The sequence below is a fragment of the Amblyraja radiata genome, chromosome 18 (assembly GCF_010909765.2).
Source record: "Amblyraja radiata isolate CabotCenter1 chromosome 18, sAmbRad1.1.pri, whole genome shotgun sequence".
Classification (NCBI taxonomy): Eukaryota; Metazoa; Chordata; class Chondrichthyes; order Rajiformes; family Rajidae; genus Amblyraja; species Amblyraja radiata.
The window spans coordinates 48,053,147-48,071,900 of record NC_045973.1 but is presented as its reverse complement, the minus strand read 5'-3'; the positions used below and the strand labels follow the sequence as shown (position 1 = coordinate 48,071,900).

The following is an 18,754-nucleotide window of genomic DNA, read 5'->3' as shown; positions in this document are numbered from 1 at the left end:
TACGAATTAATATTGCAACACCTCTTGATTTATGTGAGAATGAAGAATGGTACGCTTTAGCAATCCATTTTGCTTTCAGTCTATGTTGTGCTTCCTTTTTAAGATGTGTCTCCTGGAGAAATATTATATCTGTTTTCAATGATTTTAAATGTGCTAACACTTTGCCTCTCTTGATAGGTTCATTAATTCCCTTAACATTCCAACTACAGAATTTAATTCCCTCACCCCCAATTTTTATATTCATGTCTTGCATCTTGTGATTAAGTGGTAGAGCAGATGATTCAGCACACTCAACCCTACCTTATACTTGAACTTCAGGTAGATGAATTTTAGGTCACGTCTGTTTTCCATCCGAACGTATCTCCTTAAATAAAATATGCAATTCCATTCCATATACAAAATATAATGTGATATAAGATAAAAAAGGTGATTGCTAATAGGGTTAGTAAAGTGTGGAAAGTAAAAAAGAAAAGCAACTACAACTACAATTAGTGCAGTTAGTGATAGCCACCCTAATGTGGCTAAGCATCTATGGACTTCCGTAGCTTTTGGTTTATAAAAATACTAGCTCCGTGCTTTCCTTAAAAGGAAAGTTTCCAATTCGATGCATACAATTTGTGGGGGGGGAAAGAAATATTGATTATATTCCATTAATGGTATAATTAGTAGTCTCAAATTGAGATATTAGTTTTGTATAATCTAAACATTTATCAAAGAATAATCAAAAACGAAAACATCAGGGCAAGGGCCATCAGACATTTCTCATTATAAAATACCTGAATCATACTTTACTTATATTTCATACTTTTAATTAATTCTTAAATAATCTAAATAATCTTGTTATCATTAGTTAGTGTTAGTTAATATTCTTGATTATTAATAGTTGTTAGAGGTTAGAGGTTAGTACTAGAATGTTAGTTTTATATATATCCGTTGTAGGAAATATACCCAATTCTTATTGCGAATTTTAGGCAACTCTTAAATAGAATAGTTTAAAGTTTAGAGTTCCATATCTTCTCTGCGAGATAGCAGTGTCCGGGTAGGTGTTAAGAGTTGAATATTTTTCAATCTTCGATCTTGTCCTCGACGTTCTTGGCAAATTCAAATGCTTCCGTGTGCTTGATGAAGAAGTATTCCTTCTTCTCGTAACTGACTCTCAGTGTTGCGGGGTATAACAGTCCATATCTCAGATTCTTTATGTTCTTCAGTATTCTTCTTGTTTCTGTGAACAACGCTCTTTTCTTAGCAACTTCCACGGGGTAATCTCTGAATACGCTAATCTTGTCTCCTTCATATACAAGATTTCTGCTTTTACCAATTTTCCTCATCATGTCATCCAATACATGGTCATATTGGACCTTTACTATCATTATTCTTGGTCGGTCGCCCACCTTTGGGCGACCCACTCTGTGCGCTCGGGCAAGTAATGGCTCCTGATCCAGGTTCAAAATTGTTTTCAGTACTTCTGCAGCAAATTCACGGGGGTCACGAGTCCCCTCTCTGCCTTCCTGGATGCCCACGATTCTTAAATTCTGACGCCTCTGTCGTCCCTCCAAGTCTGTACATTTTTCAGTTATTTGATACAATAACTTTGATAGGCGTTGGTTCTCAGTGATGAGTTGTTTTGTAGTTGCGGTGCTTGTCTCAGCAAGTTCCTCAAGTTCTTTTACAATCTTGTAGTGTTGGTCTAATGTCAGGAGAATAGGTTCAAGTTTAGAATCAAATCTGGATTCCATCTTATTCAGTTACCATCTCTGTAACCTCTTCTTTAATTTGGTCTTTCATTTCTTTTTTAAAAGATGCTAGATCCTCTTTAAAGTCCTGTCTAAGATTTTTAAGTTCCTCCTTAAGGAACGTTTTTAATTCTTCCATCTCAGTCTTTTTCTTCTTCTTTGAGATGTCTTCTCGGGATGCTGTTAAACCTGAGGCCGAGGCTTCAGTTGGGCCTACCTCTTTAGTCTTGCCGTTTTTTGCCTTGCGGGGGGGAGTATGTTGAGTCGACATACTGCCGGTGTCGCGCGCCTGATGACGTCACGGGCTTAGTTCAAAACAATCGGTCCCGGGTTCTGCAGGTAGGATCTGTCTTTTCCTCCCGTTTTTTCGGATTTTTCACGGAGCTAGTTGGCGCGAGTCTCTCCTACTCCATAGCGCCACCGGAAGCCTTCATGCCATAATTTGCAGTAGGTAGTGCCTTTCAACTTCAAGTCAAAGCACCCAAGCCACCATTTGCAGTGTAGTGCCTTTAAACTTCAAGCCACCATTTGCAGTAAGTAGTGCCTTTCAGCTTCAAACCAAAGCACCCAAGCCACCATTTGCAGTAAGTAGTGCCTTTCAAATTAAAGCCAAAGCACTCAAGCCACCATTTGCAGTTAGTGCCTTTCAACTTCAAGCCAAAGCCCCCAAGGCACCATTTGCAGTAAGTAGTGCCTATCAACTTCAAGCCATAGCACCCGCCACCGTTTGCAGTAAGTTGTGCCTTTCAATTTCAAGCCAAAGCACCCAAGCCACCATTTGCAGTAAGTAGTGCCTCTCATCTTCAAGCCAAAGCACGCAAGCCACCATTTGCAGTAAGTAGTAACTTTTAACTTCATGCCACCATTTGCAGTAAGTAGTGCCTTTCAACTTCATGCCACCATTTGCAGTAAGTAGTGACTTCCAACTTCAAGCCAAAGCCCCCAAGCCAACGTTTGCAGTAATTAGTGCCTTTCAACTTTAAGCCAAAGCACTCAAGCCACCATTTGCAGTAAGTAGTGCCTATCATCTTCTAGCCATAGCACCCAGTAAGCAGTGCCTTTCAATTTCAAGCCAAAGCACCCAAGCCACCATTGCATTAAGTAATGCCTTTCAACTGCAAGCCAAAGCATCCAAGCCTCCATTTGCAGTAAGTAGTGCCTTTTAACTTCAAGCCAAAGCACCCAAGCCACCATTTGCAGTAAGTAGTGCCTTTCAACTTCAAGCCAAAGCACCCCAGCCACCATTTGCAGTAAGTAGTGCCTTTCCACTTCAAGCCAAAGCACCCAAGCCACCATTTGCAGTAAGTAGTGCCTTTCAACCTCATGCCACCATTTGTATAAGTAGTGCCTTTCAACTTCAAGCCAAAGCACCCAAGCCGCAATTTGCAGTACGTAGTACGTATCAACTTCTAGCCAAAGCACCCAAGCCACCATTTGCAGTAAGTAGTGCCTTTCAACTTCCAGCCAAAGCACCCAAGCCACTATTTGCAGTAAGTAGTGCCTTTCAACTTCAAGCCAAAGCACCCAAGCCACCATTTGCAGTGTAGTGCCTTTCAACTTCAAACCAAAGAACCCAAGCCACCATTTCAAGTAAGTAATGCCTTTCAACTTCAAGCAAAAGCTCCCAAGCCACTATTTGCAGTAGTTAGTTTCTTTCAACATCAAGCGAAAGCACCCAAGCCACCATTTGCAGTAAGTAGTGCCTTTCAACTTCAAGCCAAAGCTCCTAAGCCACCATTTGCCGTAAGTAGTGCCATTCAACTTCAAGCCAAAGCTCCCAAGCCACCATTTGCAGTAAGTAGTGCCTTTCAACTTCAAGCCAAAGCACCCAAGCCACCATTTGCAGTGAGTAGTGCCTTTCAACTTCAAGCCACCATTTGCAGTAAGTAGTGACTTCCAACTTCAAGCCAAAGCCCCTAAGCCAACATTTGCAGTAAGTAGTACCTTTCAACTTCAAGCCAAAGTACTCAAGCCACCATTTGCAGTAAGTAGTCCCTTTCAACTTCAAGCCAAAGCACTCAAGCCACAATTTGCAGTAAGTAGTGCCTATCATCTTCAAGCCATAACACCCGCCACCATTTACAGAAAGTAGTGCCTTTGAACTTCAAGCCAAAACACCCAAGCCACCATTTGCAGTAAGTAGTGCCTTTCAACTTCAAGCCAAAGAACCCAAGCCACCATTTGAAGTAAGTAATGCCTTTCAACTTCAAGCAAAAGCTCACAAGCCACTATTTGCAGTAGTTAGTGCCTTTCAACTTCAAGCCAAAGTACCCAAGCCACCATTTGAAGTAAGTAATGCCTTTCAACTTCAAGCAAAAGCTCCCAAGCCACTATTTGTAGGAGTTAGTTTCTTTCAACATCAAGCTAAAGCACCCAAGCCACCATTTGCATTAAGTAATGCCTTTCAACTTCAAGCCAAAGCACCCAAGCCTCCATTTGCAGTAAGTAGTGCCTTTTAACTTCAAGCCAAAGCACCCAAGCCACCATTTGCAGTAAGTAGTACATTTCAACTTCAAGCCAAAGCACCCAAGCCACCATTTGCATTAAGCAGTGCCTTTCAACTTCATGCCACCATTTGCAGAAAGTAGAGACTTCCAACTTCAAGCCAAAGCCCCCAAGCCAGCATTTGCAGTAAGTAGTGCCTTTCAACTTCTAGCCAAAGCACTCAAGCCACCATTTGCAGTAAGTAGTGCCTTTCAACTTCAAGCCAAAACACCCAAGCCACCATTTGCAGTAAGTAGTGCCTTTCAACCTCATGCCACCATTTGCAGTAAGTAGTGCCTACAAGCTTCAAGCCAAAGCTCCCGCCACCATTTGCAGTAAGTAGTGCCTACAAACTTCAAGCCAGAGCACCAGCCACCATTTGCAGTAAGTAGTGCCATTCAACTTCTAACCAAAGCACCCAAGCCACCATTTGCAGTAAGTAGTGCCTTTCAACTTCAAGCCAAAGCACCCAAGCCACCATTTGCAGTAAGTAGTGCCTTTAAACTCCATGCCACCATTTGTATATAGTGCCTTTCAACTTCAAGCCAAAGCACCCAAGCCACCATTTGCAGTAAGTAGTGCGTATCAACTTCAAGCCAAAGCACCCAAGCCACCTTTTCCAGTAAGTAGTGCCTTTCAACCAAGCCAAAGCACCCAAGCCACCATTTGCAGTTAGTTCCTTTCAACTTCAAGCCAAAGCACCCACGCCACCATTTGCAGTAAGTTGTGTATTTCAACTTCAAGCCATAGCACCCAAGCCACCATTTGAAGTAAGTAGTGCCTTTCATCTTCAAGCCAAAGCTCCCAAGCCACCTTGCAGTAAGTAGTGCCTTTCAACTTCAAGCCAATGCACCCAAGCCACCATTTGCAGTAAGTAGTGCCTTTCAACTTCAAGCCAAAGCTCCCAATCCACCATTTGCCGTAAGTAGTGCCTTTCAACTTCAAGCCAAAGCTCTCATGGCACTTTTTGCAGTAAGTAGTGCCTTTGAACTTCAAGCCAAAGCACTCAAGTCACCATTTGCAGTAAGTAGTGCCAACCAACTTCAAGTCATAGCAACCAAGCCACCATTTGCAGTAAGTAGTGTCAACCAACTTCAAGCCATAGCAACCAAGCCACCATTTGCAGTAAGTGGTGCCTTTCAACTTCAAGCCAAAGCACCCAAGCCACCATTTGCAGTAAGTAGTGCCTTTCAACTTCAAGCCAAAGCACCCAAACCACCGTTTGCAGTAAGTAGTGCCTTTCAACTTCAAGTCAAAGAACCCAAGCTACCATTTGCAGTAAGTGGTGCCTTTCAACATCATGCCACCATTTGCAGTAAGTAGTGTCTTTCAACTACAAGCCAAAGCTCCCAAGCCACCATTTGCAGTAAGTAGTGCCTTTCAACTTCAAGCCAAAGCTCCCAAGCCACCATTTGCAGTATGTAGTGCCTATCAACTTCAAGCCATAGGACCAGCCCCCATTTGCAGTTAGTGCCTTTCAACTTCCAACCAAAGCACCCAAGCCACCATTTGTAGTAAGTGGTGCCTTTCAACTCCATGCCACCATTTGCAGTAAGTAGTGCCTTTCAACTTCAAGCAAAGCACCCAAACCACCATTTGCAGTAAGGAGTGTCTTTCAACTTCAAGCCAAAGCACCCCAGCCACCATTTGCAGTAAGTAGTGCCTTTGAACTTCAAGCCAAAGCACCCAAGCCACCATTTGCAGTAAGTAGTGCCTTTCAACTTCATGCCACCATTTGTATAAGTAGTGCCTTTCAACCTCATGCCACCATTTGCAGTAAGTAGTGCCTTTCAACTTCCAGCCAAAGCACCCAAGCCACCATTTGCGGTAAGTAGTGCCTTTCAACTTCAAGCCAAAGCACCCAAGCCACCATTTGCAGTGTAGTGCCTTTCAACTTCAAGCCAAAGAACCCAAGCCACCATTTGAAGTAAGTAATGCCTTTCAACTTCAAGCAAAAGCTCCCAGGCCACTATTTGCAGTAGTTAGTTTCTTTCAACATCAAGCCAAAGCACCCAAGCCACCATTTGCAGTAAGTGGTGCATTTCAACATCAAGCCAAAGCTCCTAAGCCACCATTTGCCGTAAGTAGTGCCTTTCAACTTCAAGCCAAAGTTCCCAAGCCACCATTTGCGGTAAGTAGTGCCTTTCAACATCAAGCCAAAGCACCCAAGACACCACTTGCAGTAAGTAGTGCCTTTCAACTTCAAGCCAAAGCACCCAAGCCACCACTTGCAGTAAGTAGTGCCTTTCAATTTCAAGCCAAGGCACCCAAGCCACCATTTGCATTAAGTAATGCCTTTCAACTTCAAGCCAAAGCACCCAAGCCTCCATTTGCAGTAAGTAGTGCCTTTTAACTTCAAGCCAAAGCACCCAAGCCACCATTTGCAGTAAGTAGTACCTTTCAACTTCAAGCCAAAGCACCCAAGCCACCATTTGCATTAAGTAGTGCCTTTCAACTGCATGCCACCATTTGCAGTAAGTAGTGACTTCCAACTTCAAGCCAAAGCCCTCAAGCCAACATTTGCAGTAAGTAGTGCCTTTCAACTTCTAGTCAAAGCACTCAAGCCACCATTTGCAGTTAGTGCCTTTCAATTTCAAGCCAAAGCACTCAAGCCACCATTTGCAGTAAGTAGTGCCTTTCAACTTCAAGCCAAAACACCCAAGCCACCATTTGCAGTAAGTAGTGCCTTTCAACTTCATGCCACCATTTGCAGTAAGTAGTGCCTACAAACTTCAAGCCAAAGCTCCCAAGCCACCATTTGCAGTAAGTAGTGCCTACAAACTTCAAGCCATAGCACCAGCCACCATTTGCAGTAAGTAGTGCCATTCAACTTCCAACCAAAGCACCCAAGCCACCATTTGCAGTAAGTAGTGCCTTTCAACTTCAAGCCAAATCACCCAAGCCACCATTTGCAGTAAGTAGTGCCTTTCAACTCCATGCCACCATTTGTATGTAGTGCCTTTCAACGTCAAGCCAAAGCACCCACGCCACCATTTGCAGTAAGTTGTGTATTTCAACTTCAAGCCAAAGCACCCAAGCCACCATTTGAAGTAAGTAGTGCCTTTCAACTTCAAGCCAAAGTTCCCAAGCCACCTTGCAATAAGTATTCAAAAGGGAACTGCAGATGCTGGAATATCGAAGGTACACAAAATTGCTGGGGAAACTCAGCGGGTGCAGCAGCATCTATGGAGCGAAGGAAATAGGCGACGATTCGGGCCGAAACCCTTCTTCAGACTGATGGGGGGTGGGGGGGGGGAAAGAAAGAAGGAAAAGGGGAGGAGGAGGAGGAGCCCGAGGGCGGGCGGATGGGAGGGTGGGAGGAGACAGCTAGAGGGTTAAGGAAGGGGAGGAGACAGCAAGGGCTAGCCAAATTGGGAGAATTCAATGTTAATGCCATAAGGACGCAAGGTCCCCAGACGGAATATGAGGTGCTGTTCCTCCAATTTCCGCTGTTGCTCACTCTGGCAATGGAGGAGACCCAGGACAGAGAGGTCGGATTGGGAATGGGAGGGGGAGTTGAAGTGCTGAGCCACCGGGAGGTCAGGTAGGTTATTGCGGACTGAGCGGAGGTGTTCGGCGAAACGATCGCCCAACCTACGCTTGGTCTCACCGATGTAAATCAGCTGACATCTAGAGCAGCGGATGCAGTAGATGAGGTTGGAGGAGATACAGGTGAACCTTTGTCGCACCTGGAACGACTGCTTGGGACCTTGAATGGAGTCGAGGGGGGAGGTGAAGGGACAGGTGTTGCATTTCTTGCGTTTGCAACGGAAAGTGCCCGGGGAGGGGGTGGTGCGGGAGGGAAGGGAAGAATTGACGAGGGAGTTGCGGAGGGAGCGGTCTTTGCGGAAGGCAGACATGGGGGGAGATGGGAAGATGTGGCGAGTCGTGGGGTCACGTTGGAGGTGGCGGAAATGGTGGAGGATTATGTGTTGTATTTGCCGGCTGGTGGGGTGAAAGGTGAGGACCAGAGGGACTCTGCCCTTGTTGCGTGTGCAGGGATGGGGAGAGAGAGCAGTGTTACGGGGTATGGATGAGACCCTGGTGTGAGCCTCATCTATGGTGGCGGAGGGGAATCCCCGTTCCCTGAAGAACGAGGACATTTCCGATGCCCTGGTATGAAATGTCTCATCCTGGGAACAGATGCGGCGTAGGCGGAGGAATTGGGAGTAGGGGATGGAGTCTTTACAGGGGGCAGGGTGGGAAGACATGTAGTCCAGATAGCCATGTGAGTCAGTGGGTTTGTAATGTATGGCGGTCAGGAGTCTGTCCCCTGCGATGGAGATGGTGAGGTCAAGGAATGGTAGGGAAGTGTCGGAAATCGTCCAGGTGTATTGGAGTGCCGGAGTGCAGTGCCTTTCAACTTCAAGCCAAAGCACCCAATCCACCATTTGCTGTAAGTAGTGCCTTTCAACTTCAAGCCAAAGCTCCCATGGCACTTTTTGCAGTAAGTAGTGCCTTTGAACTTCAAGCCAAAGCACTCAAGCCACCATTTGCAGTAAGTAGTGCCAACCAACTTCAAGCCATAGCAACCAAGCCACCATTTGCAGTAAGTGGTGCCTTTCAACTTCAAGCCAAAGCACCCAAGCCACCATTTGCAGTAAGTAGTGCCTTTCAACTTCAAGCCAAAGCACCCAAGCCACCGTTTGCAGTAAGTAGTGCCTTTCAACTTCAAGTCAAAGAACCCAAGCTACCATTTGCAGTAAGTGGTGCCTTTCAACCTCATGCCAACATTTGCAGTAAGTAGTGTCTTTCAACTACAAGCCAAAGCTCCCAAGCCACCATTTGCAGTAAGTAGTGCCTTTCAACTTCAAGCCAAAGCTCCCAAGCCACCATCTGCAGTATGTAGTGCCTATCAACTTCAAGCCATAGGACCAGCCACCATTTGCAGTAAGAAGTGCCTTTCAACTTCCAACCAAAGCACCCAAGCCACCATTTGCAGTAAGTGGTGCCTTTCAACCCCATGCCACCATTTGCAGTAAGTAGTGTCTTTCAACTTCAAGCCAAAGCTCCCAAGCCACCATTTGCAGTAAGTAGTGCCTTTCAACTTCAAGCCAAAGCTCCCAAGCCACCATTTGCAGTAAGTAGTGCCTATCAACTTCAAGCCATAGCACCAGCCACCATTTGCAGTAAGTAGTGCCTTTCAACTTCCAACCAAAGCACCCAAGCCACCATTTGCAGTAAGTAGTGCCTTTCAACTTCAAGCAAAGCACCCAAACCACAATTTGCAGTAAGTAGTGTCTTTCAACTTCAAGCCAGAGCACCCAAGCCACCATTTGCAGTAAGTAGTGCCTTTCAACTTCAACCCAAAGCACCCAAGCCACCATTTGCAGTAAGTAGTGCCTTTCAACTCCATGCCACCATTTGTATGTAGTGCCTTCAACTTCAAGCCAAAGCACCCAAGCCACCATTTTCCGTACGTACTGCATCAACTTCAAGCCAAAGCACCCAAGCCACCATTTCCAGTAAAAAGTGCCTTTCAACCAAGCCAAAGCACCCAAGCCACCATTTGCAGTAAGTAGTGCCTTTCAACTTCAAGCCAAAGCACACAAGCCACCATTTGCAGTAAGTTGTGTATTTCAACTTCAAGCCAAAGCTCCCAAGCCACCTTGCAGTAAGTAGTGCCTTTCAACTTCAAGCCAAAGCACCCAAGCCACCATTTGCAGTAAGTAGTGGCTTTCAACTTCAAGCCAAAGCTCCCAATCCACCATTTGCCGTAAGTAGTGCCTTTCAACTTCGCCAAAGCTCCCATGGCACTTTTTGCAGTAAGTAGTGCCTTTGAACTTCAAGCCAAAGCACTCAAGTCACCATTTGCAGTAAGTAGTGCCTACCAACTTCAAGTCATAGCAACCAAGCCACCATTTGCAGTAAGTGGTGCCTTTCAACTTCAAGCCAAAGCACCCAAGCCACCATTTGCAGTAAGTAGTGCCTTTCAACTACAAGCCAAAGCACCCAAGCCACCATTTGCAGTAAGTAGTGCCTTTCAACTTCAAGCCAAAGCACCCAAGCCACCATTTACAGTAAGTTGTGTATTTCAACTTCAAGCCAAAGCACCCAAGCCACCATTTGAAGTAAGTAGTGCCTTTCAACTTCAAGCCAAAGCTCCCAAGCCACCTTGCAGTAAGTAGTGCCTTTCAACTTCAAGTCAATGCACCCAAGCCACCATTTGCAGTAAGTAGTGCCTACCAACTTCAAGCCATAGCAACCAAGCCACCATTTGCTGTAAGTGGTGCCTTTCAACTTCAAGCCAAAGCACCCAAGCCACCATTTGCAGTAAGTAGTGCCTTTCAACTACAAGCCAAAGCACCCAAGCCACCATTTGCAGTTAGTAGTGCCTTTCAACTTCAAGCCAAAGCACCCAAGCTACCATTTGCAGTAAGTAGTGCCTTTCTACTTCATGCCACCATTTGCAGTAAGTAGTGTCTTTCAACTTCAAGCCAAAGCTCCCAAGCCACCATTTGCAGTAAGTAGTGCCTTTCAATTTCAAGCCAAAGCACTCGAGCCACCATTTGCAGTAAGTAGTGTTTTTCAACTTCAAGTCAAAGCACCCAAGCCACCATTTGCAGAAAATAGTGCCTTTCAACTTCAAGACAAACACCCAAGCCACCATTTGCAGTGCCTTTCAACTTCAAGCCAAAGCACCCAAGCCACCATTTGCAGTAAGTAGTGCCTTTCAACTCTAAGCCAAAGCACCCAAGCCACCATTTGCAGTAAGTAATGCCTTTCAACTTCAAGCCAAAGCACCCAAGCTACCATTTGCAGTAAGTAGTGCCTTTCAACTTCATGCCACCATTTGCAGTAAGTAGTGTCTTTCAACTTCAAGCCAAAGCTCCCAAGCCACCATTTGCAGTAAGTAGTGCCTTTCAATTTCAAGCCAAAGCACTCGAGCCACCATTTGCAGTAAGTAGTGTCTTTCAACTTCAAGCCAAAGCACCCAAGCCACCATTTGCAGAAAATAGTGCCTTTCAACTTCAAGACAAACGCCCAAGCCACCATTTGCAGTGCCTTTCAACTTCAAGCCAAAGCACCCAAGCCACCATTTGCAGTAAGTAGTGCCTTTCAACTCTAAGCCAAAGCACCCAAGCCACCATTTGCCGTAAGTAATGCTTTTCAACGTCAAGCCAAAGCACCCAAGCCACCATTTGCAGCAAATAGTGCCTTTCAACTTCAAGCCAAAGCACCCATGCCATCATTTGCAGTAAGTAGTGCGTTTCAACTTCCAGCCAAAGCACCCAAACAACCATTTGCAGGCAGTGCCTTTTTTCTTCAAACAAACCATATTTTCATTTTCAAACCACATTAAGGGGACTCACAGTTATGTAGACAATTGTTCAGTGTTGTTCAGAGCTCAGAAAGAGGTGACCCTTGGCCTCATCCATCTCACAGAGACTGAGTGAGTCACACCACATACTGGTTTTATAGTCCCTCCCCCTCCCTCCAGCAGGGGCAGCAGAGAGAATGGTGATTTATTTAAAAACATTAATATTTCTCTGATTTGTCATCGATGGGAAAAATCATCCACACCTGTAAGGCAGAGGGAGGCTCTAAGTGAGGTGGCCAAAAATGACGGCCGTAGGTGGCGGCGTTCTGTCGGAAATTGCAGCACAGTGGGTCAAAAGCGGTCAAGATCAGAGTTTTAGTTATATAGACTAGACTAAGTGGGACCTGTTGGGTCCCAGCATCACACAGGAGGGCTGGTCACCCTACCCAATATTCCACCTCTTCACCAATTTCAATATTGCTGGCCAGTGGGGGGGGGTGGGGTGGGGGGAGAGGGGGCTTTCTGTAGCGTTACTATGGGTGTTGTGAGTCGAAGGGACTGGTTTTGAGAAGTCTAGTATGGACATTGTGGGCCGAATGGATTCTTGGGCTGCCAGCTCAGTCACTGAGGCCTGGCAGTACAGTCACTCAGACCTGGCAGGCTGGCAGCTGAGAAACATACAGCTGGTAGGCTGGCTGTTTACTTATTCATGGCTGGTGGGCTGGCAGTGCAGTCACTCACGGCTTGTGGACTGGCTGACTTCTGCCCGACTTCTGGAGTCATGTCCGACTTTTGTAAACTGAAAACTGTATCATCCACATTGAGGAACAGCTTCTTCCTGACAGCCATCAGGCTATTAAACATAACGAATAAGCTCTGACCTACAAAATACCATATTATTTGTACTATTTGTTATTTGTTGATACCACACACCCTCCACCTCACATGCAGTCACTCACACACACAGACTCTCGCACAGACACACGCACTTATAGATACACTCACACACACACACACACACACACACACACACACACACACACACACACACACACACACACACACACACACACACACACACACACACACTCACAGACACACACTCACAGACACACACACAGACACACACACAGCACCAATATTAAAATGACAAGTTACTTCAGAATGTGGTAAGCATACTGAATCATGTTACTACCCATATACTCTATGTAAGAAGTTTGAAAATAAGAATACAGTTGTGTCTAAACCGAATGATTCAAACGTTTAAAGCCATTTTTACTCTGAAACACTCCTCTACAGCTGCTGCTGCAGCTACAGCAAAAACATGCTTTAAATAACTTTCAACAAACACACTCACCATATACATGGCAGTAAGCTATCTTGAAGTACTCAAACAGTTCAGGGTGGCGTCTTCAGTGTGGGCCTTCCGCACACAGCGCCACCTCTCCACTAAGCGGAAATGACGCACTCAGCGCCACCTCTCCACTAAGCGGAAATGAAGCAATCAGCGCCACTTCTCCACTGAGCGGAAGTCACGCAAATGGCGGCAATTTTGCATTAAACACAAAATGATCTAATAAAACGTTTAATCACAGTTTTTCCTTCCAAAAATAGTTGCACACTTTTCAATAAGGCACAGTTAAAAGGCACATTTTCAAAACAAACCCCTTGCATTTGGCAAGGCAACTTTAATTAAGCAAGGCAACTTTAATTAAGCAAGGCAACTTTAATTAGGCAAGGCAACTTTAATTAGGCCACGCAACTTTAGCATTCTCAAACCGACATTTCAATTAGGCAAGGCAACTTTTGCATTCTCAAATCAACTTTTCAATTAGGCAAGGCAACTTTTGCATTCTCAAATCAACTGTTCAATTAGGCAAAGAAACTTTAGCATTCTGAAACCAACTTTTCAATTAGGCAAGGCAACTTTAGCATTCTTAAACCAAAACACACTTTTTGCATGCATTTTCAAACCAAAAAACACTTTTAGCAAGCATTTTCAAACCCCATTAAGGGCACTCACAGTTTAGTAGACATGTGTTCAGTATTATTCATCGATCAGACTGAGAGACGTGATCCTCTCGCTCCCCCATCTTGCAGAGACTGACTGAGGCACTCAACACTTCCGGGTTTTATCGTCCCTCCAGAAAGACCGTGACCTTCAGGAGAGAGAATCTCAATATTTTCTAAACACTAATAACTCTTTTATATTTAATTGATGGGAAAAATCCTCTTGTCCTGCGCAGCGGAGGGGGACTCTGAGTAAGATGGCCAAAATTCACAGCCGTAAGTGGCAGCGTTTTTTCTAAAATTAATATACAGAACAACAGGAAGTGGTCAAGATCAGACTTTTAGTAATATAGATTACGAGATAATTCATTTATTGAATATTTACAACCGCAATTTGTGTATTTCGATACAATTCCCAGAATCTCCTCATAAACATGGATAACGGGGGCGGCACGGTGGCACAGCAGTGGAGTTGCTGCCTTTCAGCACCAAAGGCCCAGGTTCGATCCGTGCTGTCTGTACGGAGTATGTACGTTCTCCCCATCTCTTCTTTTTCAGACTGATAGAGTGATACAGCATGGAAACAGCCTAGCAAAGCTGGTCCTTACCCTCAATAACTTCACATTTGACACCTCCCATTTCCTCCAAATACAAGGCGTAGCTATGGGCACACGCATGGGCCCCAGCTACGCCTGCCTCTTTGTCGGTTACGTCGAGCAATCCTTGTTCAATACGTACCAGGGCCCCATCCCCGACCTCTACATCCGCTACATCGACGACTGCTTTGGTGCCACCTCCTGCACCCGCACACAACTGACTGACTTCATCCACTTCACCACTAACTTCCATCCGGCACTCAAATACACCTGGACCATTTCAGACACTTCCCTACCATTCCTTGACCTCACTATCTCCATTGCAGGTGATAGACTTCTGACCGACATCCACTATAAACCTACTGACTCCCATGGCTATCTGGACTACACTTCTTCCCACCCTGTTTCCTGTAAGGACTCCATCCCCTACTACCAATTCCTCCGTCTACGCAGCATCTGCTCCCAGGCTGAGGTGTTCCACACAAGGGCATCTGAAATGTCCTAATTCTTCAGGGAACGGGGGTTCCCCATCTCCACCATAGATGAGGCTCGCACCAGGGTCTCTTCCATACCCCGCAACACTGCTCTCTCTCCCCATCCCCCCACTCGCAACAAGGGCAGAGTCCCCCTAGTACTCACCTTTCACCCCACCAGCCGTCACATACAACAAGTAATCCTCCGTCAGTTTCGCCACCTCCAACGTGACCCCACCACTCGCCACATCTTCCCATCTCCCCCCATATCTGCCTTCCGCAAAGACCGCTCCCTCCATAACTCCCTTGTCAATTCTTCCCTTCCCTCCCGTACCACCTCCTGCCCGGGCACTTTCCCTTCCAACTGCAGGAAATGCAACGCTTGTCCCTTTACCTCCCCCCTCGACTCCATTCAAGGACCCAAGCAGTCGTTCCAGGTGCGACAGAGGTTTACCTGCATCTCCTCCAACCTCATCTATTGCATCCGCTGCTCTAAATGTCAGCAGATCTATATTGGTGAGACCAAGCGGAGGTTGGGTGATCGTTTCGCCAAACACCTCCGCTCGGTCCGCAATAACCAACCTGACCTCCCGGTGGCTCAGCACTTCAACTCCCCCTCCCACGCCGTATCCGACCTCTCTGTCCTGGGTCTCCTCCATGGCCAGATGAGTAACACCGGAAATTGGAGGAACAGCTCCTCATATTCCGCTTGGGGAGTCTGCATCCTGGGGGCATGAACATTGAATTCTCCCAAATGTGTTAGTCCGTGCTGTCTCCTCCCCTTCCTCAGCCCTCCTGCTGTCTCCTCCCATCCCCAGCCTTCCAGCTCTTCCTCCTTTTTCCTTTCTTCTCCCCGCCCCCCCCCCCCCCACCCCCGATCAGTCTGAAGAAGGGTTTTGGCCCGAAACGTTGCCTTTTTCCTTCGCTCCATAGATGCTGCTGCACCCGCTGAGTTTCTCCAGCTTTTTTGTGTACCTTCGATTTTCCAGCATCTGCAGTTCCTTCTTAAACACATGGAAACAGGCCCTTCGACCCAACGTGCCCACACCAACCAACATCACATTTGCTTGCGTTTGGCCCTTATCCCTCGAAACCTGTCCTATCCATGTATCCACCATAACCCAATTATGCAATTTCTCACAATCCTTTTTTTATTTTTTTATTTTATTCTTTATTTCGAACAGAATAAAAGAATAAAAAGCAAGTGTGAAACAGCATACAAAAAACAAAACAAAAATATTTATAAAGTGTCATAAACAATATCTATAAATAAATGAAATCGTATGTGTCTGAAAAGGAGCAGGAAGAAGCCAAACTTTATTAATTCCCATCCCTTATTCAACTGCTTGTAATTATCTTATACAAATTTAGCAGCTATATGTACACCATATGTACATCAGCCACTATATGTACATCAAATTATTTACATTTATACACTAATCAAATATTTACAAAGCCATACAAAAAAGAAAAAAAGAAAAGAAAAAACCCTCATATACTATACAGTATCTTAGTCATATATACAACCCATCACTCTATAATCACCCTTCCCAATACAATCAGTATAACAAGTATCCCACTCACAATCACCTATCCTCATCCCAATATCCTTTTAAACAAGTGTTTTTGTACATCTTTTTAAACTGAATTATGCTTGTGCTAAGTTTTATCTCCTGTTCCAGACCATTCCACAAATTCACACCGCAGATTGCTATGCACATACTTTTAAGAGGTGTTCTGACATTGAGTTTTTTTAAATTATGTTTCCCTCTCAAATTATACCCACCCTGTCTTTCCATAAACAGTTTTTGTATATTTCTTGGAAGTAAATTATTTCTTGCTTTGTACATGATTTGCGCAGTCTTAAATTTAACCAGATCGGTGAACTTCAGTGTGTGTGACTTTAAGAATAATAAATTGGTATGTTCAAGATATCCAACGTTATTAATAATTCTTATTGCCCTTTTTTGTAATGTGCATAATGGCTGTAGCTTGGTTTTGTAGGTGTTACCCCATATCTCCACACAGTAACTCAGATATGGCAATATGAGTGTATTATACAGTATGTAATGATTTGTGGTCCAAAATGTGTCTTGATTTATATGCCTTAATCCGAATGGCAGTGCTGGCTCGAAGGCCTTAATCAAGTGTGCATGAGAGGGGAAGGTCACTGCATCAACTCTGTGATAACAACCATGTGCTTTTCCCCTTTGCAGGACTCTGGATGGAGTGACCTATGTGGGAATAGTGAAAGAGAAAGAATCTGCCCAGAAACAGTACCAACAAGCAGTTTCACGGGGACAGACTGCAGGGCTCGTAAAGTAAGAACACGTTGTCTCAGTGCTCCTTCATTCATATCTCCTTGCCCTTTGAAAAATGAAATTAAGTGGTTCAATGGTCCTTTATCGTCACGTGTACCTTGAGGTGCAGTGAAATTTGATTTACCCCCCCCCCCCCCCGATCCCACCCCCCGATCCCATCCCCCACATAATACAAAAACTATAGATACACTAAAACATACAAGTGAAGCAGACTAAAAACAACAAATGAAGAAAGGGACGAGAAAGGCTGTTAGCGAGGCTGCCATTTACGGCGCCACCCGGTGGTATTCATTGGGAATACATGGACAAATTCATTGGGAATAAGCGAGTTCAGTATTCCGATTGTGCATGCCCAGGTCATAGGTCACTCGCCATAAACATTGTTGGTAGCAGAGCATACAGAACTTCATTTCGTCCGTATTTTACAGCTGTGATTCCTTCAGGTAAGAAAATATTGCTTTCAAACTATGAATTAGTTGTATATATTGTTCCTTTGTATAAAGCTACAATAAGTTTGTCGTTTGTATTGCTTTATGCTTCGGTGAGTGAGCAAGATCGTGCTGCTGCGTGGGGTTGGTGTCGGGGTCCGTGGTCAGGATGGGGCGCAGGTCTCCGGAATTGCGGGTGCTGTTGAGTTGCTGCTGGGCCGTCCCTGTCCTTTCCTGGGTGACCAGTCCTTGACCAGCAGCAGCTGGAGGTGTTGGGCCGGGCTTGCAGCCGGAGCAGTTGGTTCCAGCTCAGCTCTGCTCCGGCTCCTGACCTGCCGGGGACCGCCGGCTGCGCCTCTCGCCTTGTCCAGTGGCTGTCGGTGCAAATAGACAATGGACAATGGGCAATAGGTGCAGGAGTAGGCCATTCGGCCCTTCGAGCCAGCACTGCCATTCAATGTGATCATGGCTGATCATCCCCAATCAGTACCCCATTCCTGCCTTCTCCCCATATCCCCTGACTCCGCTATCTTTAAGAGCCCTATCTAGCTCTCTCTTAAAAGTATCCAGAGAACCGTCCTCCACCGCCCTCTGAGACAGAGAATTCCACAAAAAAGTGTTTCCTCGTCTCCCTTCTAAATGGCTTACCCCTTATTCTTAAACTGTGGTCCCTGGTTCTGGACTCCCCCAACATCGGGAACATGTTTCCTGCCTCTAGCGTGTCCAGACCCTTAACAATCTTATATGTTTCAATGAGATCCCCTATCATCCTAAACTCCAGAGTGTACAAGCCCAGCTACTCCATTCTCTCAGCATATGGCAGTCACGCCATCCCGGGAATTAACCTTGTAAACCTATGCTGCACTCCCTAAATAGCAAGAATGTCCTTCCTCAAATTAGGGGACCAAAACTGCACACAATACTCCAGGTGTGGTCTCACTAGGGCTCTGTACAACTGTGCCAGCGGGGGCCGAGCACGCATCATCGGCGGGGATGTACACGGGGTGCTGCGGTGGCTCGGCAGGTCAGGCAACATCTCTGGAGAAGGGTCTCGGCCCGTATCGTCACCCATTCTTTTTCTCCGTGGATGCTGCCTGTCCCGCTGAGTTGCTGCAGTGCTTTGTGTGTATCCCCGTTGATGGCTGGTGCTCGGCTGTCGCTGGCACTGGGGGGGTTTAGTCTGCGGCCGCTGGATGGGGCAAGGGGTGCGGCTGGCGGTCACCGGCCTGTCGGGGAGCGGGTTCCTCGGGAATTGGAGCGGGGTTGGGCTTGAGTTGGCGCTTATCCACACTGGCTGTTGGCCTGGGGTCGGCTGTGTCCTGTCAGTCCGGGGTCGTCCCGGACGTCTCCGGCCGTCCTCTGGATAGGGATGGGACACTCGGGGAGGGCTGCAGCACTGGCGGTTCGGCAGGACCGGGGACCCGGGTTCGATCCTGACTGCGGATGAG

At 46.0% G+C, this 18,754-nt stretch overlaps 1 protein-coding gene across 2 annotated transcripts in view; it reads left to right on the top strand.

The window, feature by feature from the left end:
• LOC116983506 (inter-alpha-trypsin inhibitor heavy chain H3-like) overlaps positions 1-18,754 on the top strand; it is a 103,654-nt gene that overhangs the window by 45,801 nt on the left and 39,099 nt on the right. For both annotated transcript variants that reach the window (XM_033037320.1, XM_033037321.1), the window contains one exon: positions 16,774-16,878. In XM_033037320.1, coding sequence (XP_032893211.1) covers positions 16,774-16,878 — 105 coding nt within the window. The remainder of the gene's footprint in view (positions 1-16,773; positions 16,879-18,754) is intronic.